Here is a 23,475-nt window from a genome sequence, read left to right on the forward strand (position 1 = left end):
TCATTCTCATAAATAGCAACCAGTACAAGCCCAAGCTACTCAACTTTTTCTTAAAAAAAATCCCTCCATACTCAAGATCAACTTTGTTAACCTTCTCTGGATTGCCTCTACTAATAAAGCTTTCCTTAAATAAGGGATCAGGCATCACAGTATTCCAGTTACAGTCCGACTAATGCCTTGGAAAGTTTTAGCTTGGCCTCCTTATTTTTATACTCTATTCCATTTGAAAGAAGTGCCAACAGTCCATGTGCCTTCCCTACTACCCACTGAACTTGAATGCTACGTCCTTGTGATTCATGGACCAGGACCTTCTGAATCTCTCTGGGCTATAGCTTTCTGCAATCTTGCCTCATTTCAATAATATTCAGGTCTGGCATTCTTCATGCAAAAGTATACAACCTCAGATTTTCCCACATTATTTTCTATTTGCCAAATTTTTGTCTATTTACCTAACGTGTCTACATTCCTCTGAACTTCTGCCATTCTCACTACTTGCCTTCCAACCTATTTTTGCATTGTCTGCAAACTTGGTAAATTGTACACTTACTTACATCATCTAAGTCAGTAAACATTTTTTGTATATAATAATGGCCCAGCGCTGATCCTTGTGGTATTCCACTAGTTATAGAGTTCCATCAGTAAAATGGCACCTTTATTCCAACACTATCTTTCATGGGTTAGCCAATTCATTGACAATTGCTGTCAAAATTCACCTGGTTCACTAAATGTTCACTATGGGAAAAGAAAACAGCCATTTTACCCAGCCTAGCCTACATAAGATTCCAGATCTTAACTGCCCTCATGGTATTCAAGAATAGGCAATAAATGCTGCCTAGCGAGAAACACCCATATTCCATATAAAAAACAAAAAAATGCTTCCAAATCTTAGGCTACAGTCAAGATAATAAAATGTGAGGCTGGATGAACACAGCAGGCCAAGCAGCATCTCAGGAGCACAAAAGCTGACGTTTCGGGCCTAGACCCTTCATCAGAGAGGGGGATGGGGAGAGGGAACTGGAATAAATAGGGAGAGAGGGGGAGGCGGACCGAAGATGGAGAGTAAAGAAGATAGGTGGAGACAGTATAGGTGGGGAGGTAGGGAGGGGATAGGTCAGTCCAGGGAAGACGGACAGGTCAAGGAGGTGGGATGAGGCTCTTAGGCTACAGTCAGCTGTTTTACATGTTAAAGTGCCGCATTGGAGGGGCAAAATTTTTGCAAATTCCAATAATTTAGCACTTTTGAAATCAAATGTTTAGGCTCGTCTCTCTTTTTGTCATTAAGTAGCTGAGTTTATCAACACGTGTAACAGTATGAACATTTACATTTTAAACAAGGAAATCCTTCATTATTCAGATTTGTATAACACCGCAAAAACTGAAATGACAGGTACTCAATTAAAAGAAAAAACAGCTGGTGGCAGTACATGTGTCTGAACTGGAACCTCCACATTTGCTTTAAGTGAATTGCTCAAGTTAAGGAGGATTAGTCCTTAAGCAATTAATTTTACAACCTATTGGATATCTTTCTACTGTGAAAGCAAGTTGTATAAGTTACTGCTATTTATTTGTGTGCTTGTCTGATGTTAAACCCATGAAAAGACTTGGAAACATTTAGTGCTTTTCATGGTCACAAAATGTTCCAAAGCATTACACAGGTCTTCTGTATTGCCGGATGTGGTAAATTTGCACACGGCAACGTCCTACTATGCAATTATCAGATTCTGTTTTTTTTTTGTTTTGTTGAAGAAGTGGTTGGATGGCTAGTTTGAGATGTAGACTGACATCAACAGATGTAGGTTCAATTACTGCACTGGCTGAGGTGACCATGAGAAACTCTCCTTACTAACTCTTCCCCTCATCGGAGGCGTGGTGATCTGTAGGTTAAACTCACCAACAGTCCTTCCTGTCTAATGAGAGCAGCCCTCTGGTCCTCTGGGACTGTGGCAACTTTGGAACGCCAGGCATAACACCGTCTACTCTTCTTCAAGGTCTTCATGTAGTGTCTCACACAAGATACAGGACAACCGCTACCTTAGAGTTGCAGTGGAGCAGCAGCTTTTACTTTTAAGCTAGAGACCTGATATGCATTTGAGGCAAACTGCTAGAAACGACAGCTGGCTCACTGGCAGTTAACATCTGAAACAAGTATCAACATCACCCCGATATCTGTAGAAGCAGAACTTACCATGCAGTAATGCCGGAGAACCATTAAGACTTGTCAACCATTTTAGAAAACTACTGACAGCAACTTTCAGGAATAAATCATCTCTAAAAATTGTCAGGTAACTTACCGACAGAACTGATGATCACATTTTGTTGAAATTGGTTCTTTCATCAATTCCAAGCTAAAATACAAATTAAAAGGAGCAAATTCATGGATGCTACTTATAATATAGCAAAGACCAAACAGCATGTATTTAAAGAATAGTTACAGTACAGAAGGTGGCCATTTGATCCACTGTCTCAGTGCTGGGTCTCTGCAACTCACCTTATCCCACTATACAGGCCTTTCATGTATCTTCTAAATCAACCAGTTCCAGTTATTACTATACCCCTTTGGAGCAGGTAGGGATGTAAACCCAGGTCTCCTGGCTCAGAGGTAGGGACACAACTGCACCACTAGAGCCAGAAATATTTGACCCTCTTACGGCAAGACCCTTCAAACCAGGATCATTCCAATCAACCTCCTTTCAACCCCATCCAATGCCAGCACCTCCTTCCTTAGATACAGTAAAAACTGTTCACGCTGTTGGAAACGTGGTTTGACCATAGCCTTATACAGCCTCAGCAGTACGTTCCTGTTCTGGTATTCTAGCACTCTTAAAATGAATGTGAACATTGCATTTGCCTTCCTAACTGCCAACGGAACCTATATATGTTAATTGTAAAGGAATCCCACATCAGGATTTGCAAATCCCTTTGTGTTTTAGCTTTCCACAGTCTTTTCCCATTTAGAAATTAGCTCATGCCTCTACCGAACCAAAAAATGAATAACCTCACACTTTAACATATTGTATTCTATCTGCCACTTCTTTGCCCACTCTCTGGCCTGTCCAAGTCCTGCTACAGCCTTCCAACTTGCTGAACCCTACTTGTCCCTCTACTTATCCTTGTGTCATCTGTAAACCTAGCAAAAACTCCCTCAGTTCCTTTGTCCAGATCATTAACATGGAATATGGATAGTTGGGGTCCCAATACAGACACTGTAGGGTTCCACGAGTCATCAGCTGCCAACCTGAAAAAGGATCCCCAACATCAGCCTGTCAGCCAATCCTCTATCCATACCAGTATCTTGCTCCTAACACCTAGAACTCTTGCTTTATTTAGCAACCTTCTGTGTGGCATCTTGTCAAAGGCCTTCTTGATATCCAAACAGATCATGTCTATTGGCTCTCCTTGTCTAACTTGCTCATTACTTCCTCAGAGTTCGAACCGACATGTCAGGCATAACCTGCCCGTGACAAAACTACACTGATTCAACTCCGTTTTCCAAGTGCTCTGCAATCTCATCCTTAATAACAGGCTCTAAAATTTTGCTAACGACTGGGATAAAGCTAAGTGGCCTATAGTTTCCTGTTTTCTGACTCCCTCCCTTCTTAAACAGGAGTGTTACATTAGTCATTTTCCAGTCCTCTGGGACCCTCCCCGACTCAGTGATTGCTCAAATATCATCAATGCTTCTATAATCTCACTTATCTTTGCCAGAATTCTGAGGCTTGGTCATCCACCCTCAGACCTTTCAGCTTCCCCAGTACCTTCTCCTTAGCAATAGGTACCACATTCACTTCTGCCCCTGACTCTCAAAGTTCTGGTATGATGCTGCTGCCTTCCACTGTGAAAACCAATGTAATATACCTATTCAGCTCCTCCACTATTTCTTGGCTTTCCATTCTTCCTCAACCTCATTTTCCAGCAGTCCAATATCCAATATTGCCTCTCTCTTACCTTTCATATATCCAAAATACTCTTGCAATCTTCTTTTATATTACTAACTAACTTACCCTCTTATTTACTTTTTCCTCCCTCACTGCCTTTATCAATATCCTCCGCTGGTTTTTAACAGCTTCCCTACCTCTGGTTTCCAAGTAGTTTTCACCACATTGTCTGCTTTTGTACTGTCCCCGACTTCCCGTCAGCCACGGATGCCTTGTCCTCCTCTTAGTATGCTTCCTCTACCTTGGGATAAATTTTTGCTGTGCCTCTCGAATTACTCCCAGAAACCCCTGCCAATGCTGCTCCACCATCTTCCCTGCTCCCCTTCTAATCGCCTACGGCCAGCTCATCCTTCACGTCCTTGCAGTTACCTTTACTCAATATTATAGTGTTACATCTGATTCCAGCTTTGCCTTCTCAAACTACAGGTTGCATTCTATCATATTATGGTCACTGTCCAATAGGGATTCTTTCACCTTCATCCCCCTGTTCAAGTTTGCCTCATTACATATCACCAAGTCCAGAAATGACTGTGGCTCTACCGCAAGCTGCTCCAAGAAATCATTTCATACACATTCCACAAATGCCTTGGCTTGAGATTCCCTACCACCCTGATTTAACTCAGTCCACCTGCATATTGAAGTCCCTATGATTATTGTAAGAGTGCCTTTCACATGCCTTTTCTATCTCTTAGTTTATTTTCTTCTCCTCATCCTGACTACTGTTTGGAGGCCTGTTTATAATTTCAAATCAGAGTCTTTTATCTTTTGCAGCTCAACCCTGCCCGACACAGATTCTAACCCTTCTGATTCCATGTTACTTTGTGCTATCAATTCAATTTAATTTCTTACTAAGAAGGCAATCGCACCTCCTCTGCCCAGCTGCCTGTCCTTTTGATAGGTCGTTATGTCTTTGGATATTTAGCTCCCACTCTTATCCCCTTGTAGCTGTGCCTGTATACCCACAACATTGCATTTTCCAATTTCAAACTGCACTGTAAACTCATTTAACTTGTTTCTGTAGGCTGCGTGCATTCAAGCATAACACCCTTGGTCCATTGTTGATTACCCCACCTTTTCGTGGTTGACCTCATATCTGCTGTGCCTGTTAGGTCCCCGACCCTTTCTATACTTTGCGCTATTACTGGTTCTGGAAAACCTTACTAACTCTGTTGAGCCCTCCTCTCCTTTAAACTTTTACTATAACATGCTAAGGCTCGGGACCTAACGTGACTCAGGTGGAACTTGTCATCAGAACAGCCGCCTCCTTTCCCAGTACTGGTGTCAATGGCCCATGAATTTGAACCCATTTCTCCCATACCAAGCTTTGAGCCATGCACGTACCTCTTTAATCCTGTTCACCCAGTGCCAATTTGCTCATGGGTCTAGTAGAAATCTGGAGGTTATGGCCTTTTCGGTTCTGCTTTTAAATTTAGTTCCTACCTGCTCATATTCCCTCAACCGAACCTCCTTCCTCTTTCTATCTATAGTTATCTTCCCCCACAACTCCAAGCTCCTCTACAGTCCAGATGAGATATACCAAACCCAGGCACCATGCAGCAAGACAATCTACAGGACTCTTGATCCTGGCCACAGAGAATAGAGTTGTTTCCCCTGACTACTCTATCCTGATTACAAATACATTCCTCTTTACTCCCCATTGGTCTGTTTCCTGATCCCCCCCCTACAGACCCTCATCCACACAAGTATTTCAAACTTGATAGGCAAGCTCAAGGGCTGAGGCTCCTTCAGCAACACCTTTTGGATCCCTCGACCTGCCACACTCAGTCACACCGTTCTATCCCTAACCACTGAGCAAATTAAATAGTTAATCTAAGTGGCGTGCTTGCCTCCTGAAACACAGCATTCATGTAAATCTCTCCCTTCCAAATGCGTTGCACTGTTCAAAGCTCAGACTCCAGCTCATCAGCTCTGAAGCGGAGTTTCTCAAGAAACCAACACTTACTACAGATTTGGTCACTATGAACTACAGTGAGACCCACCAGCTCCCACATCATGTAAATGCAACACATCGCCTGGCCCTACATCTCCAGTTTATTTATTCATTTCTGAAGAAGGGTCCAGACCCAAAACGTCAACTTTCCTGCTCCCCTGATGCTGCTTGCCCTGCTGTGTTCATCCAGCTCTACACCTTGTTATCTCTATTTCATTTGCTTTGTTTTTAAATTTGATTTCTAAAATGTCCTACAGGTTTTTTAGTTTGTAACTTGTAAATATTTTCCCCATTTACATTCGATAGGAGGGTAACCAATACAAGATAGTCCAATTAGTAGCTGTGACCTCTGATTTCACTTTTGTACTGGACCCTAATCCTGGGCTTCAATTTCTGTTTAAAAAGGCCTTACAAATTATGACCCAAAGAAAGCAAGCGAAACGCACCTCTGCACTGAATTCCCACATTGCCAAATTCCCTTAATTGTATACTCACTCAGGCAACATCTCACACTGGATGTGATCACTTGTTCCTGACTGTGCACCTTCAACAGGTCCTCTTTTAAACAGAGTTGAGATGACTCACTGGAATTAAACTTCAACAGTAATCAACACCTATCAAGATCCTATTCAGGCTTTAGGTAATTGTCAGATAACTGTCCCTCAGTCAGCTATCACTAGACTACTGAATATCAAAATGAAATAAAGATTTACCAGTTCTACTTCAACAGTGCCTCCAAATTGACTGAATTATATACTCACTCGGTGGCATCTCTAGATATGATTTCTCATTCCATGTGAAACTTCCTGATCCAAACGTGCTATTGCAATAGTTGCAATTATAAAATTGACATTTTCCTAATTTCTCTCTTTCCGGAGAGATGTGGTGGGACTTGAACCCAAGTGGCCTGGTTCAGAAGTAGGGACATTCTAAACAGGAGCTAACCATCCACCACCATGTGTTTTTAAATATTTGTGCACCTCCGGCGCAGGTGGAACCTGAGCCCAGGACCCCTAGCTCAGGGGTGTGGATCCTAACACAATAATTCTGGATCCAGGCCTTCCAGATACTTTCAAATTAACCCGTTCAGAAATGTTCTTACACATCTCTGGAACAGGTGGATGTGAACCCATGTGTCCTGCCTCAGCACTCGGGGCACTTGCCACTGTGCCACCCTATAAAATGATGTCTTTCTTAAATCATATTACAATAAAGAAGAAATGTATTGCCTATAGGAAATACTATACGAACGTTCAAAATGAATCAGTTTAAAAACTACACCTCAATTCATATATTCTGGAACTTCAGAAATAGACAAGAAGTGTGACTCACCATATTGGGCACTCCAAATTTTTCAGCATTAACGAGAGAACCTCGTGTACGTGCTCAATCTCTGATTTGCACAAAGACATTTCTCTTTAGTTTGATTTGATGCCCTCTGCAAATAAATTTGCACTTAGTTAGAGAACCATTTGATTTTGGTCTTACTCTCCATTTCAATCTGATGCGGTGGCATATTGCTGACATCACTGGGCAAGTAATCCAGAGAGTCAGGACAATGCTCTGCAGACTATGCAGTCAAAATCCAGTGGCATCAGGTGAAATTTTAATGAAATTACCAAAGAAAACCAATATGAATTCAAAACTTATCACAGTGATAATTACCAAAAAACAAAAATCCATCCTTATAAAAACCCAACTGATTCAGAAATGCCCTTTGTAGGGAAGGAAACTAGCTATTCTAATTTGGGTTGTTTCCTAACTTGATTCCAGAGCTGCAGCGGTTGAAAGGTTAAGTAAGCCATTTGATTCAAGAGCAATTAGGGATGGGCAAAGAAATGCTGGCACTGTCAGCAATGTTCCCCTTGAAAGGTTTTTCACTGCACGTATCTCCAAGGTATCAACACACAGGTTAATGTGGATAGAGATGGCCAGCAGCTACACAGTAACAAAACTTAGAGGTGCAATTTGTCAGTGATGCTCGCATCCCATGGAAGAATGTGGAAGGAGATGTGGCGGGAGGTTCACAATAAAGTTAATTTTGGTTCAAAGCTTGGATTCTCACATGAAGGAATGATGTACTGCTTTAACTTTTTGAAAATTTATGTATTGATATGGGTGCTGCCGGCTGGGGTCTGTATTACTGTCCACCTCTGGTTGCCATTGGTGACAATGAGCCGTTTTCTCAAAGCATTGCAGTCCACATCAGGAACAGTGATACATTTCCAAGTCAGATGATGGGGCTTCCAAGTGTCTGCTGCTCTGCTCCTTCCAGTTGGTCGTGGTCATAACTTTGGAAGATGCTGAGCAGCCTTGGTGAATTTCTACAGTGCATCTTGTGGATCCCATACACTACTGCTACTGAGCATCATTGATAGACAGAATAAATGTTTGTGGATATGATGCTACAACTGCACCCATCCAAACAAGTGGGAAGCATTTACCACACTTCTGGCATATATCTTGCAGATGCTGCACAAGCTTGGAGTTTTTAGGTGGGGGGTTACTTCATCAACATACACAACGAGGAAGGGACATGGTTTTAAAGTTTCATTCTGGGTTTGTTCTGAAAGTGGCAGTGGGATGACTCAAGATTTGTTTTGTTATCAAGCATTTCGATGTGGTATTAAAATGCGAGGTGAATAGCTCAGTGCATTAGAAAAAAAAAAGAGAAAAATTGCCATTGCTAGCTACAGGAGTCTAGTAACAAAAACAGCCACCCAGAAGAAGCTAGGTTCTGAGAAGTTACATTATCTGGACTGGCATGACAAATGGGAGAGGAGGGTTGTATAAATACCTGATAGCCTGCATCATCCAGTTTCTACCCTGTTTGTCAGATAAGACATCTTATCTATACCACCTGAACAAAATAAAAGCACCTTCTTTAACTGTGTATTTTCCACTACCACTTTTGTGTAAGGAATGTTTTAGGTTATGTAGGAGGGTATAAAAACAGAAGTTGCTGAAAAAGCTCAGCAGGTCTGGCAGCGTCTGTGAAGAAAAATCAGTTAATTTTTCGGGTTCGGTGATGCTTCCTCAGAATAGGTCACCAGATCTGAAACATTAACTGATTTTACTTCACAGATGCTGCCAGGCCTGTTGAATTTTTGCAGTAACTTCTGCTTTTGTTGCTGGTTGACAGCATCTGCCTTTCTGTTTTTATCTAAGAGGATATCTTTCTTATGTCAACTTCTCAGTGAAAGTGACCAAGTTTCAATTGCTAGTTGACTGATGAAATTTGAGTTGGCACAGATTAAATTAAATGCAATTGAATGAAAAACAAAAAAGGTGGTTAGGCTAATTGGCCTATAATTTTCATCTTTTGTCTTGATCCTTTCTTAAGCAAGGGGGTTACAACAGCAATTTCCCAGACTCCAGTGACTTTTGAAAGATCACAACCAACACCTCCACTATTTCCTCAGCCACCTCCCTCAGAACTCGAGGATGTAGCCCATCGGGGCCAGGAGATTTATCAATTTTTAGACCTTTTAGCTTTTCTAGCACTTTCTCTTTTGTAATGCCCCCCCGACTCTCCTTAATTGTTGGGATTCTTTGGCTCATTCTTACTTAGAGTGCAGTGCATAGGCCACAAGCTGAAGAACAATAATCAAGGCCAACGTAGCATTCTACTCCAGCCTCAGTCTTGCCCTGTGTCTCAAAGAGAGAGATGATGATTCTCCTCAAATTCAGTGCTGCATTTGCGAGGAATAGGTGTTATTATCTGAGTGGATGATTTTGCTGGGCAAGTCAAATTCTAGATTAAAGTCTGGCTTGACTTTTTGTTTTAGTGCAATGCTGTTTCAGTTAAAGCAAAAACAGGCAAATGCTGCAGATTTATGTTTTTAACAATAAAGCAGAACTGTATTAGGCAAAAGAAAGTATAAAATAGAAGAAACCATCCATTTACATATAACAAAGATTTTGAAACGCATGATAAAATGTGACCCCATAAAGCCTGATGACATTTCTTTACAATATTCAAACAGCTGAGACAATGGCTTTCTTTTTCCCACTGAGGATTTGACCTAGCTATGATATCAATTCCCTGTCCTGGGTCTCAGTTTCTTCACACAACTAAGCTTAGACTTCTTCAGCTTCACATAATTCCTTGAAGATTTTAACCAAACACTTCTGGTCTGGAAACCTGGAAAATTACTCTTTATACTGAAACCAATTACAATTGTTAAATAGTGTTAACTCCTTTTTATAGGAGCAACTGATTTACACATCTAGCTTCATGCTAGACTTGTGCAAACCTGACAAACTGAAACCCGAAAACTTTAAGCTACAGATAGCATCCCTATCAAAAAAGAGGGGAGAAAAACCAAACAAATAAACAGACATTTGAACTGCTTAACATACACTGTTTACTTTGCTCCCAGTGATAAACTTCAATTAGATCACAAGAACTCTCTCTTGGCTACAGAAACACTTAAAAGCTCATCATTAAACTACAGATTTCAAAACCCCATATGCCAAACTAACATAAAAGGTACTGAAATACACAAATTACACAGTTTACATTACCACACACAAATCTCTTAAAAAGCAGGTGACTGGCAAAGAAGGCAACCGTCAATGAATTGCCCTCCTGATGGAATTGGCCAGGGCAGAATCTGGTTATAACAAGTATTTATTTTTGTCACAGAGATAAATTCAAGACCTCATGGCAGCACACTTGCCTTAGGAACAAAATTGAGCACATGCTATTACTCTTGAGGGACCATGAGGTGTTCACATCACTCGTGACATGCCAGGATCTGCAACTGCTGGACTAATCATTGGCTAATACAATTTGCTATCTCCATCAGCCTCACCCAAGAACTGCAGCAGTAACATAAGCCAATCAGATGATATTCCATGAATGGCGCAGTGGCTCAGTGCCAGGGACCCGGGTTTGATTCCAGCCTCAGGTGACTGTGCAGAGTCTGCACATTCTCCCTGTGTCTGCGTGGGTTTCCTCTGGGTGCTCCAGTGTCCTCCCACAGTCCAAAGAAGTGCAGGCTAGGCGGATTGGGCATGCTAAATCGCCCAGAGTGTCCAGGGATGTTTAGATTAGATGGGTTCGACAAGGGAAATGTAGGGGTAGGGGAATGTGTCTGGATGGGATGTTCTTCAGAGGGGCGGTGTGGGCTCATTGGACCGAATGGCCTGTTTCCATACTGTAGGGATTCTACAATCAATGAACAGGAACCACAAAAATGCCCACAGCTCTTGGTCTGCCCTTAAATCTGTCTTAAACAGCTCATGAATAAACTCTAGCTTTCCCCAGCACAAGACCAGTTTGATGAGAATGATCAGATCCAAGGAAGGTGTTCTTGAACTGGAATTATCTCTGAAACCCTGAAGGAAAGAAAGCAGGGGGTGGAAATAGTCAGAGATGTACAGCACAGAAACAAACCCTTTGGTCCAACTCATCCATGCCACCCAGATATCCTATGTAAATCTAGAAATTGCTAGAAAAGCTCAGCAGGTCTGGCAGCATCTGTGAAGGAAAAATCAGAGTTAACATTTCAGGTCCAGTGACCCTTTCTCAGAATTGAATTATTTAGCATAGTCACAACTATTTGTGACCCAAGCACATATGCTGAGAGCAAAGAACAGAGTGGTGCTCATAAGAAGCAGTGCACCATGAAACACCACAACTTGCAAGTTCCCACCACACACCATTCTGACTTGAGATTTCTTCGCTGTTACTAGGTGAAAATCCTGGAACATCCTTCCTGACAGGACTGTGGGTGTTCCTATACTTTCAAATGGCTAAGTTTGAAGCAAGCAGCTCACATCACCTTAAGGCAATAAAGAACTAGTGCTGCCCCAATCATGTGAATGTATGAAAAAAATCTTAGATTTCATCATTAGCTTTTTAAAATTAAAACTGGCTTTAACATTTTACGGTCAGTCATTATCACCGTTTCCATTTTTGTTTCAGGTCCTGATGCTGCCAATTTCAGCTCTCACGCATCCACTGTTTTTGACTTCTGATCTTGCTACCCTACCACCATCACTTTTTGTCTTGTATAATCATCCCTGTTAGTTCGTTTAGACACGATCATACATTCCCCTTCTTTCTCCCTCCCAGCTCATTATAAGCTGAAGTATCATCCTGAGCATTTTGGTTTTGCCTCATAGGGTGTCAATGGCAGACTTTCTCAGGGGCAGAGCAAGGAGATGGATCTCAAGATTACTCCAGTCTGAATCGGAATGAAACCTGAACAACTATTATTCCCTGTGTTTATTTAAAATTTTGTTATAGTATTGTAACCTCTTGATCCGAACAAAAAGTTCTTAACTTGAAACTTTAACTGTTTCTCCCTTTTCAAATGCTGTCTGACCTGCTGAGTCTTTCCAGGATTGTTGGAAATCTGAAATTAACATCGACAATGTTTTGTTTTTGCTCTTACTTCCACAGATTTGCAATCAGCTTTACACAATTCAACTTTTATTTCTCAAGGTCTCAGTCCTGTGGTAAAATGCAGGAACACACAAACTTGTTAACAGTACAACTATATATTAATCCATTGTGCCAAGTGTATATGATTTAAGCATTTCATTGACTATGGATTGAAGTTTTTTTTTCCATTCTAACACTGCCACCTTCTCACAAATAGCACCCATAGTTATAAAAAAAACTTAATTCCACTTGCTTTGACTTCAAAACCAGGGAATAAGAAACATACTCATTCTCAGTGTCTGTCCTTCCTATTACTAATTAATAGTGACAAAACACAAATTCAGCTATCATATTACTACTACTTTTTTGGCTCGTCATATTTCAAGTCCAATCACAAAGACAGCAGCACAAATAAATTAAGCTTTGGAATAACAAAGTGTGGAGCTGGATGAACACAGCAGACCAAGCAGCAGCTTAGGAGCACAAAAGCTGACGTTTCGGGCCGAGACCCTTCATCAGAAAACCTCTGATGAAGGGTCTAGGCCCAAAACGTCAACTTTTGTGCTCCTAAGCTGCAACTTGGTCTGTGTTCATCCAGCTCCACACTTTGCTACACTTGCCCCCACACCTCCTCCCTCACCCCTATCCCAGGCCCCAAGATGACATTCCACATTAAGCAGAGGTTCACCTGCACATCTGCCAATGTGGTATACTGCATCCACTGTACCCGGTGCGGCTTCCTCTACATTGGGGAAACCAAGCGGAGGCTTGGAGACCGCTTTGCAGAACACCTCCGCTCAGTTCGCAACAAACAACTGCACCTCCCAGTCGCAAACCATTTCCACTCCCCCTCCCATTCTCTAGATGACATGTCCATCATGGGCCTCCTGCACTGCCACAATGATGCCACCCGAAGGTTGCAGGAACAGCAACTCATATTCTGCCTGGGAACCCTGCAGCCATATGGTATCAATGTGGACTTCACCAGTTTCACAATCTCCCCTTCCCCTACTGCATCCCTAAAAACCAGCCCAGTTCGTCCCCTCCCCCCACTGCACCACACAACCAGCCCAGCTCTTCCCCCTCCCCCCGCAACCAATGCATCCCAAAACCAGTCCAACCTGTCTCTGCCTCCCTAAGCGGTTCTTCCTCGCACCCATCCCTTCCTCCCACCCCAAGCCGCACCCCCATCTACCTACTAACCTCATCCCTACTCCTTGACCTGTCCGTCTTCCCTGGACTGACCTATCCCCTCCCTACCTCCCCACCTATACTCTCTCCACCTATCTTCTTTACTCTCCATCTTCGGTCCGCCTCCCCCTCTCTCCCTATTTATTCCAGTTTCCTCTCCCCATCCCCCTCTCTGATGAAGGGTCTAGGCCCGAAACGTCAGCTTTTGATGCTGCTTGGCCTGCTGTGTTCATCCAGCCTCACAGTTTAATATCTTGGAATTCTCCAGCATCTGCAGTTCCCATTATCTCTGATATGGTGACTATCTTATGTTGAGAATCTGCCGAGCTCAGGCACCTCCTGTGCTTTCTGCATTATAACAGGAGTCACATTGTAAACCGATCACTCTAAAACGTTTCGGAAGGAACAGCAGATGTCAAAGGCGCTGTGGAATCGCAAGGTACGTTCTATTCATTCCCCGCTCCCCATTCATCCAGAATCCAGTCTTCCCAAAAAAACACACATACCGCTAGGGTCCGTTGCTACAAACACAGAAAATCACACGCATTTTAATCAGAGAAAGATAAAATACCGGACGAAATGAAAAGTTGAAGCAGCATGCGACAGTGATCTCAAGCACTACCCTCAGCTCGAAGCATCGCCATATTTTGGGTCTCCCGCGCTCACACATGTCACAGGACATGACACGCACCGGAATGACGGTGCACGCATAGGCGCACCGTTTGTATTAAAAAAATGACGTAAGACGACGCTGCAAGCTTTTAACTTATACCCGCCAGATTCTAGCTGCCAACTTATTGTTTTAGACGATCCTTCATCTGACGGTCCAACATCCAACATTTTATCCGGTCTCTGATTTGTTTTGACGAATAGTGTGTAATCCCCCGGCCAAAGGCGTTATGCATGACGTCACATCCTGTCAGATGACTGGTTAGCTGCCAATGGGCGACCGTGTTTACCCTGGGCCGCAGTGGATGCTGGGTAACTGCAGGGCTCTGATGTAAACAGAAGCCTCTGGTGCCGAGGGGGGGGGAAAGTAATTACTGTCACTGTCACTATCATTGTCATCGGGCGGACGCCAGCTTCTCACCCACCGTGGAGGTATGGAGGAGCAAATCAAACTGAACGTGACCTTTGGTGGCGATACACAAACTTTCCTGGTGTGTGACTCGCAGAAGACGACGTGGGCGGATCTGGAAGCTATGGTTAGTGATGTGTAGGGAGGGGGTGAACCCCGCCCTGAATCAACTCTACACCCGCTCCCACATCTACTTTTCAATTCCCCCTGTCTGCATCTCCTCTCTTCTCCTGTCAGCGCCGCCCCCCCACCCCACCGCAACTTGTCGTCTCTCCCCAGCCCTCGCATCTACTGTTCTCTGTCCCCGACCCAACATCTATTCTTCTCTCTCCCCTACCCCCGCTCTCCCCCGATATTGTCACTTCCCTCCCCCCGCTCTTGCATCTTCATTTCTCCCCACCCCCCCCACTCCCGCAACTTCTATCTCCCCCCCCCCCCCCAACCCCCTGGCATCTTCACTCCCCCGGCATCTTCGATCTTCACCCAAACCTTCGTCTACACTCCTCCGCTTAACCCCCCCCCCCACCCCGTCTACACTGTTTCACCCCCATCTGCGTAGTCTACACTCCTTCCCCACTCCACCCCACCCCACCCCATATACACTCTTTGCCCCCTCCCGTAGCAGACATAGGATGATGTGCTCAAACTATTATGTTACGTAAGAACTAGTAGCAGAGTAGACCTTTCGGCCCCTCGAGCCTGCCCCCCCATTCAATAAGATCAAGATCAGCTCCACTTACCTGCCAGCACACCATAACTCGTAATTTCCTTACTGTTCAAAAATTTATCTAGCCTTGCCTAAAACACATTCAGCGAGGTAGCTTCAACTGCTTCATTGGGCAGGGAATTTCACAGATTCACAACCCTTTGGGTGAAGAAGTTCTCCTGACCTCAGTCCTACATCTGCTTCCCTTTATTTTGAGGTGATGCCTTCTATTGCTAGTGGAAACAATCTCCCTGCCTCCACCTTATCTATTCCCTTCATAATCTTATGTGTTTCTATAGGATCACCCCTCATTCTTCTGAATTCGCATGAGTATAATTTCAGTCTACTCAGTCTCCCCTCATAAGCCAGCCTCTCAACTCTGGAATCAACCAAGTGAATCTCCTCTGCACCCCCCTCCAGTGCTAGTATATATCTTCTCAAGTAAGGAGACTAAAACTGCACATGGTACTCTAGGTGTGGCCTCATCAGGACCCTATACGGCTGCAGCATAGCCTCCCTGTTTTTAAACTCCACCCAAAATTCCACTTGCCTTTTGCACCTGCAATCCTACTTCTAGCGACTCATGCACAAGGACACCCAGGTCCCTCTGCACGACAGCATGCTGCAATTTTTTACCATTTACAACATTGTCCATTTTGCTATTATTGCTACCAAAATGGATGACCTCACACTTATCAACATTGCACTCCATCTGCCAGACCTTTGCCCACTCACTTAGACTATCTATATCCCTCTGTAGACTTTCAGTGTCTTCTGCACAGTTTGTTGTACCACTCATCTTAGTGTCATCTGCAAATATTGACACCCCACACTTAATCCTCAACTCCAAATCATCGATGTAACTTGTAAACAATTGTGGTCCCAATGCTGATCCCTGAGACACACCACTAGCCACTGACTGTCAACCAGAAAAACACCCATTTACCCCTACTCTTTGAGTTCTATTAGTCAACCAATCCTCTATCCATGCCATGTTGTTTTTTAGTATTTTGAATAAAATGTTCAGCAATGACTCCTTGCAATAGTGATTCTGTCCTTGCAGCTAGGTTTCCTGGTTTAAATAAACAGTTTGGTTAGCTGTAGTATTATATATGAAGAATGTGATAACAAATATAAATATTTACTTTATAGTGTGTTGCTGCCACCTTGGGTTCACATGAACTCTGTTTAGCTAGTTCAATTGGGCAAACCGTGATGTGACGTTACTATTGATCTAAGCAGAACAATTTCAGATTCAGAACTTATTTATAATGTGATGTACCCTGACTCATGATATTTATCTCAGTATGTCCTGATGTTTATGCTGCTTAACAGATATGCAGTTTAATTTTTTTTCTGGGTGGTGTTAAATTGAACCTGTAAACAGGATATCAGATCATGCTTGTAGCTTTAGAAGGTTCTGATTTGTAGACATCAGGTTGAAACTGTTTGACTGAGTCACGTAACATGTGATGATATCCCAAATACCTTGGCAGTGTACTTTTTCTGTCATGACTTCCTGTGTTAATGGATTCTGAAATTTTATACAAGACTGTCTTCTTTGTGTTAATCTTTTTTTATATGTAAGCATTCCCTCACCAAATCCAGTAAAATAATACTGGAAGGGTGACCCAAGTATAGCTAATAAGTGAAAGTACGTTACAGTGAAAGTATTGTTGCAATTGTATAGCGTCTTGGTGAGATCGCACCCAGACTATTGTGTGCAGTTTCAGTCTCCTTTTTCAAGGAAGGACGTTTTGGCTCCGTAGGGAGTGCAGTGATGGTTTAACCAAGCTGACTGCTGGGATGGCAGGACTGACATATGAAGAGAGACTGGATTGGTCAGACTATAGAAGAATGAAGGGGTATCTCCTAGAAACCTATAAAATTCTAACATGACTCAATAGGGTCTGCCCAGGAAGGATGTTCCTGAAGGCCAAGTATCACAGTCTTGGGATATGAAGTAGGCCATTTAGGAATGAGATGTGGGGAGGTTTCTACACTTAAAGACAGGTGAATCTCTGGAATTCTTTCCTACAGAAGGTGGTTCAGGTCAAAACATTGAATAATCATTTATGATTACATTGAATGGCAGAGCAGCCTCAAGGGCCAAGAGACCTCCTCGTATTTTCTACATCTCAAGGAAATGATTAGCTAAGACAAATTTGGTCCACTGCAGAGAGAGTCATGAATGGGAAATAGAAAAATGGCAGAGAAGTCAGATACCACGTAATAATTTATCTTCACCTAAGGAAAGCAATAAATCTCCCTGACTTAGAAATTCAAGGGAAAAGAAGAATGAAGAATTGAAGAAGATTTGTATTAGTGAGTAGACTGGAGAAATGAATTGCTTTGAAGGTTAAGTTCCTGGGTCCCAAAGTTCCACATTTCAGAATGTTGAAAGAGATAATTATTGCAAATATGGGTGCTCTGCTGGTCACGTTCCAAATTCTATAGGTTCTGGAATGGTTCCTTCAAATTGAAACACGGTCAATGTTACCCTGCTATCTGCGTTTTAGAAGGAAGGGAAAGAGAAAACTGGGAAATACAGACTTGTTAACCTTTAAATTTGTTATGAAGTATGTGATAAATGGACACTTGGATAATAATTTGTTTGGACATAAATAACGTAGATTTGTGAGGATATATTTGAAGAATGTTACAAGCAGAATCGTTGAAGGGCAGTCCGTGAATGTAGCATATTTGAATTTTCAGAATGTTTTTGATAAATTCTCTCACACAAGGCTGGTTAGCGAAATGGAAATACATGGTCATGTGCTGGTGTGGATCCAGAGTTGGACAACAGGCAAAAGACTGAAAGTAAGAATAAACAAGTTATTTCTGCATTGACAGGCAGTGCCTGGTACTGTATACAGCAAAAATCAGTGTTTGTTGCTGTAGTGGTTCACAATATGAAACACTGATTTGGATATGGGGGTAAATGAAGTATTTCCAAGTTTGCAGATGAACAAAAAGCTAGGTGGGAATGTGTGTTGTGAGGAAAATGCAAACTTATTTCAAGGCAGTTTGAGGCAGACTTGATGAGTGAGCAAGTACATGGCAGATTGAATATACGGTAAAAATCTGAGGCAATCCAGTTTAGTAGGACAAGCGGATGTGCAGTGTACTTCGTAAATGAAACCTGTTTATAAAGTATGGATGTGCAAAGTAACCCATTTGTCCTTCAATTTGATCAATGAGTCAAACTGATTCTCAAAGCTCAAAAAAAATTTAAAACTTGGAATAGATTCCTCAACTCTCTTATGCTGTGTATGGAGTTAACTCGGCATGTTTAGATTTGAGCTCCTTTTTTTCTAGTTTTTTTTCCTTCCTGCCGTAGTTGCTGTTCAGCCAGTGCTAAAGTTGCAGCTTTCATTTGGTCAAAATTTTTATTTTATTTCCCAACATTGTGCATGATTAAGCATTCTTAAGATAGTAATCTGAATGCTGTATGATATAAGATTACTTGGATCTGTAGAATTTTGTTCGCTGGGCTAGAATATTTGTAAAACTATTAACTGGTGCTGCTTCTGGAGTGAAATAGCCAATTGCTACGAGGAGCAAACAAAAGACAATAAGATGTGAGAAGAGGTAGGCCATTTAGCCCATCAGGTCTATTCCAGTATTCAACGAGACAGGAACAGCAGGAGGCCATTCTGCCCTTCAAACCTGTTCCACCATTCAGTGGAAGAGAGTTCCAAAAATCTGCCACCGTCTACTCAGCCTCTGGCTGAGAAATTCCCCCTCATCTCAGTCCTAAATTGTTGCCCTATGAATCTGAGGCCATCTTTGTCTCTCCAACTAATGAAAACATTGTTTCAATATCCAATCTATCCAGGCCTCTCAGTATTGTGTAAGTTTAAATGCAATCCTCCTTCAAGCTTCTAAACTCCAGAGTTGTTTTTATTCATTTATGAGATATGGGTGTTGCTGGAAGACCAGCATTTATTGGCCATCCCTATTTATCCTTGAGAAGTGGTGTAGCTGCCTTCTAAAACCACTGCAGTCCACCTGTGTAGGTTAACCCACAATTCCATTAGGAAGGGAATTCAAGGTTTTTTGACTCTGCAGCAGTGAAGGAACAGCAATATATTTCCAAATCAGAATGGTGAGTGGCTTGGAGGGGTACTTGTAGGTTGTATTGTTCCCATGTATTTGCTACCCTTGCCATTCCAGATACAAGTGGTTGTGGGTTTGGAAGGTGCTATCTAAGGATCTTTGGTGAATTTCTATTCTGCATCTTGTAGATAATACATAGTGCTGTCCAGAGCATCAATGGTGGAAGGAATGGATATTTGTGGATGTGGTGATAATCAAGTGGACTGCTATGTCCTGGATGATGTCAAACTTCTTGAGTATTGCTGAAGCTGTACCCACTCAGGCAAGTGGGGAGTATTCTGTTACACTCCTGACTTGTGTCTTGTAGATGATGGGCAGAGCACTGGGGAGTCAGGAGTTACCCGTTGCAGTATTCCCAGCCTCTGACCTTCTGTTGTAGCCTCTGTGTTTGTGTGGTGAGCTCTGCTGAGTTTCTGGTCAAAGTAACACCCAGGAAGTTAATGTGGGGGATCCAGTGATGGTAGCACAACTGAGAATCAAGGCACTTTGGTTAGATTGTCTCTTGTTGGAGATGGCCAATTCCTGGCAGTTGTGTGGTGTTACTTGCCACTTGTCTGCCCAAGCCTAGATATTGTCCAGATGTTGTTGTATTTGAACACGGACTACTTTAGTATCTAAGAAGTCGTGAATGTGCAGTCATTGGCGAATATTTCCATTTCTGATCTTTTATGATGGAGGGAAGCAGCTGAAGGTGTTTGGGTCTAGGACAGTACCCTGAGGAGCTCCTGCAGAGATGCCTGGAGATGAGATGACTGACCTTCCACAACCACAACCATTGTCCTGTGTGCCAGGTATGACTTCAGCCAGCAGAGAGATTGTCCTCTGATACCTGTTGATTCCAGTTTTGCTAGAGTTACTTGAGGCTGTACTTGGTCAAATGTGGCCTTGATATCAAGGGCTATCACCCTCACCTCTGGAATTCAGGTTCTTGTCCATGTTTGAACCACAGCTGTAATGAGGTCAGGAGATGAGTGGCCCTGGCAGAACCCAGATGGGCAGTGAGCAGATTATTGCAGAGCAGGTGCTGCTTGATTTCAGTGTTGAGGACACTGTCCTTCACTCTACTGATGAAGAATAGATTGATGGGGCAGTAGTTGACTAGGTTGGATTTGCCCTGTTTTGTGTACAGGACATACTGGACAAGTTTCAACATTGTCAGGTAGAAGCCAGTGTTTTAACAACTGAAAGAACTTCGTTAGGGAGTTGCACGTTCTAGAACACAGGTCTTCAGTACTATTGCTGTAATGTGATCAGGGCCCCCAGCCTTTTCTTGATAACAAAGAGTGAATTGAAATGGCAGAAGACTGGCATCTGTAATGTTTGGGATGACTGGATGAGGCCAAGGTGGATCATCCACTTGGCACTTGTGGCTGAAGATTGCTGTGAGTGCTTCAGCCTTATCTTTTGCACTGTTGTATGGAGCTCTTCCATCACTGACAAGAGGGAACCATCTTCGCTAGTGGATTGTTTACTTGCCCACCATCGTTCACAACTGAATATAGCAGGACTGTAGAACTTGGAAGCGATCTTTTTGTTGTGGGCTCGCTTAGCTCTGTCTGTCCTTGCTACTTGTGCTGTTTGGCATGCAGGTAATCCTGTATGGTAGCTTTACCAGGTTGATGTCTCATTTCTCAGTCTGCCTGGTGCTGTTCCTGGCATGCCCTCCTGCACTATCCATTGAACCAGGGTTAATCCTCTGATGTTTTGGTATTGGTTGAATAGTGATATGACATACCAAGAGGTTGCAGATTGTGCTGGAGTGCAATTTTGCTGCTGTTGAAGGCTCACAGTGCTTCACGGATGCCCAGCCTCAAGTTACTAGATCTGTTCGGTTTGTCCCATTTAGCATATTGATAGTACCACACGATACGATGAAGGATAATGTGAAGGCAGAGCCTCATCTTCAGGAGGATTGTGTGGTAGTCACTCTTACCAGTACTGTTTAAGACAGATGTACCTGCAGCCAGTGGTTTCCTCCCTGTGCTGGAGTACTGATTCATTGGCCAAGGGAGGATGGTATGTGGTAATCAGCGGGAGGTTTCCTTGTCTGTGTTTAACCTGAAGTCGTGAGACTTCTTGGAGTCCAGACTCTGTGTTGAGGACTCGCAGGCCAACTCCATGCAGACTGTATACCAACCAAGCTTCCACCTCTGCTGGGTCTGTTCTGCTGTTAGGACAGCATTTATCCAGAGATGGTGGGACACTGTCTGTAATACGAATGTGACTATGTCAGGCTATTGCTCAACTTTGGTACTAGCATTCCCCCCCCCCCCCCCAGCAGTTCAGTTGCATAATTCTTTGAAGTTTGTTTCACACATGGATAGGTATTTGGTACGCTTGTCTTCATTGCTGAGACTTTTCAGAATCGGGGTTGGGACATTTTGTTGAGGTTGTACAAGGCGTTGGTGAGGCCTCTTCTGGAGTACTGTGACCAGTTCTGGTCTTATTGTCAAAGGAAGGATATTATTAAGCTGGAGAGGGTTCAGAAGACATTTACCAGGACCTTGCTGGGAATGGAGCATTTGAGTTTTAAGGAGCGGCTGGATAGGCTGGGACATTTTTTCACTGGATTGTGGGAGATTAAAGCGGGGGGTGTGCACATAGAGGTTTATAAAATCAGGAGGGGTATAGATAATGTGAATGGCGGGTATCTTTTCTCGAGGGTAGGAAATTTCAAGACTTGGGTGCATATTTTTAAGGTGTGAGAAGAAATATTTCTTTAAAAACAAGTGATTTGTTTTTAGAGATAATGGGAACTGCAGATGCTGGAGATTCCAAGATAATAAAATGTGAGGCTGGATGAACACAGCAGGCCAAGCAGCATCTCGGGAGCACAAAAGCTGATGTTTCGGGCCTAGACCCTTCATCAGAGAGGGGGATGGGGGGAAGGAACTGGAATAAATAGGGAGAGAGGGGGAGGCGGACCGAAGATGGAGAGTAAAGAAGATAGGTGGAGAGGGTGTAGGTGGGGAGGTAGGAAGGGGATAGGTCAGTCCAGGGAAGACGGACAGGTCAAGGAGGTGGGATGAGGTTAGTAGGTAGCTGGGGGTGTGGCTTGGGGTGGGAGGAAGGGATGGGTGAGAGGAAGAACCGGTTAGGGAGGCAGAGACAGGTTGGACTGGTTTTGGGATGCAGTGGGTGGGGGGGAAGAGCTGGGCTGGTTGTGTGGTGCAGTGGGGGGAGGGGACGAACTGGGCTGGTTGAGGGATGCAGTAGGGGAAGGGGACATTTTGAAACTGGTGAAGTCCACATTGATACCATATGGCTGCAGGGTTCCCAGGCGGAATATGAGTTGCTGTTCCTGCAACCTTCTGGTGGCATCATTGTGGCAGTGCAGGAGGCCCATGATGGACATGTCATCAAGAGAATGGGAGGGGGAGTGGAAATGGTTTGCGACTGGGAGGTGCAGTTGTTTTTTGCGAACTGAGCGGAGGTGTTCTGCAAAGCGGTCCCCAAGCCTCCGTCCAGGGAAGACGGACAGGTCAAGGTTTGTTTTTATGATTTGTTTTTATGCATGTTTGGAATGAACTTTGCCGAGGAAGTTGTGGATTGGGTATTTTTACTATGTTTAAAAGACATTTGGATAAGTATATGAATAAGAGATGTTTGTAGGAATATGGGCCAGGTTAGGCAGGTCTAACTAGTTTAGTTTGGGATTGTGATTGGCATGGACTGGTTAGATCGAGCAATCTGTTTCTGTGCTGGATGAGTCTACAAGGGGTCTGAGGGTTTTGCACGGTCCTTTCTGCGATGTAAGTCAATGCCAGGTGGTCCATCATGTTTTGCATTTTTTTTTTGACACTTTGTAGTGATTGATGCACTAACTGCCTTGCTTGGCCATTTCAGAGGGCAGTTGAGAGTCGACCACATTCCTGTGGATATGGAGTCACATGTAGACCAGGCCAGGTGAGGGTGGAAGATATCTTTCCCCGAAGGACATTAGTGGTCCTCAATTGCTCCTCTTGTGACAAGCCCTTCATTCCCAGGATTATTCTTGTAAATCTCTTTTGGATCATCTCCAATGTGAGAACATCCTGCCTTAGAACATAGAACAGTATAGTTCAGGAACAGGTCCTTTAGCCTGTGATGTTTTGCCAAACA

General features: G+C 43.3%; 2 protein-coding genes across 10 annotated transcripts in view; one reads left to right on the plus strand and one right to left on the minus strand.

Moving 5' to 3' along the window:
• Window positions 1–14,379, minus strand: part of LOC125466343 (breast cancer type 1 susceptibility protein homolog) — an 80,296-nt gene extending 65,917 nt beyond the window's left edge. The window contains exons 1-3 of one of the 4 annotated variants that reach the window (XM_048560725.2): window positions 14,244–14,379; window positions 7,219–7,324; window positions 2,292–2,345 (exon numbers count right to left, since the gene is read on the minus strand). In XM_048560725.2, coding sequence (XP_048416682.2) covers window positions 2,292–2,345; window positions 7,219–7,298 — 134 coding nt within the window. In that variant the 5' untranslated portion in view covers window positions 7,299–7,324; window positions 14,244–14,379. Of the gene's footprint in view, window positions 1–2,291; window positions 2,346–7,218; window positions 7,325–14,042; window positions 14,222–14,243 lie in introns of those variants that run through there. The other 3 variants (XM_059638683.1, XM_048560726.2, XM_059638684.1) reach the window with 3 other exon arrangements.
• A 58-nt stretch (window positions 14,380–14,437) lies between these two features.
• nbr1a (NBR1 autophagy cargo receptor a) overlaps window positions 14,438–23,475 on the plus strand; it is a 67,143-nt gene continuing 58,105 nt past the window's right edge. For all 6 annotated transcript variants that reach the window (XM_048560482.2, XM_048560483.2, XM_048560484.2 and 3 more), the window contains exon 1: window positions 14,438–14,676. In XM_048560482.2, coding sequence (XP_048416439.1) covers window positions 14,575–14,676 — 102 coding nt within the window. In that variant the 5' untranslated portion in view covers window positions 14,438–14,574. The remainder of the gene's footprint in view (window positions 14,677–23,475) is intronic.

Source organism: Stegostoma tigrinum, chromosome 31 (assembly GCF_030684315.1).
Source record: "Stegostoma tigrinum isolate sSteTig4 chromosome 31, sSteTig4.hap1, whole genome shotgun sequence".
NCBI lineage: Eukaryota > Metazoa > Chordata > Chondrichthyes > Orectolobiformes > Stegostomatidae > Stegostoma > Stegostoma tigrinum.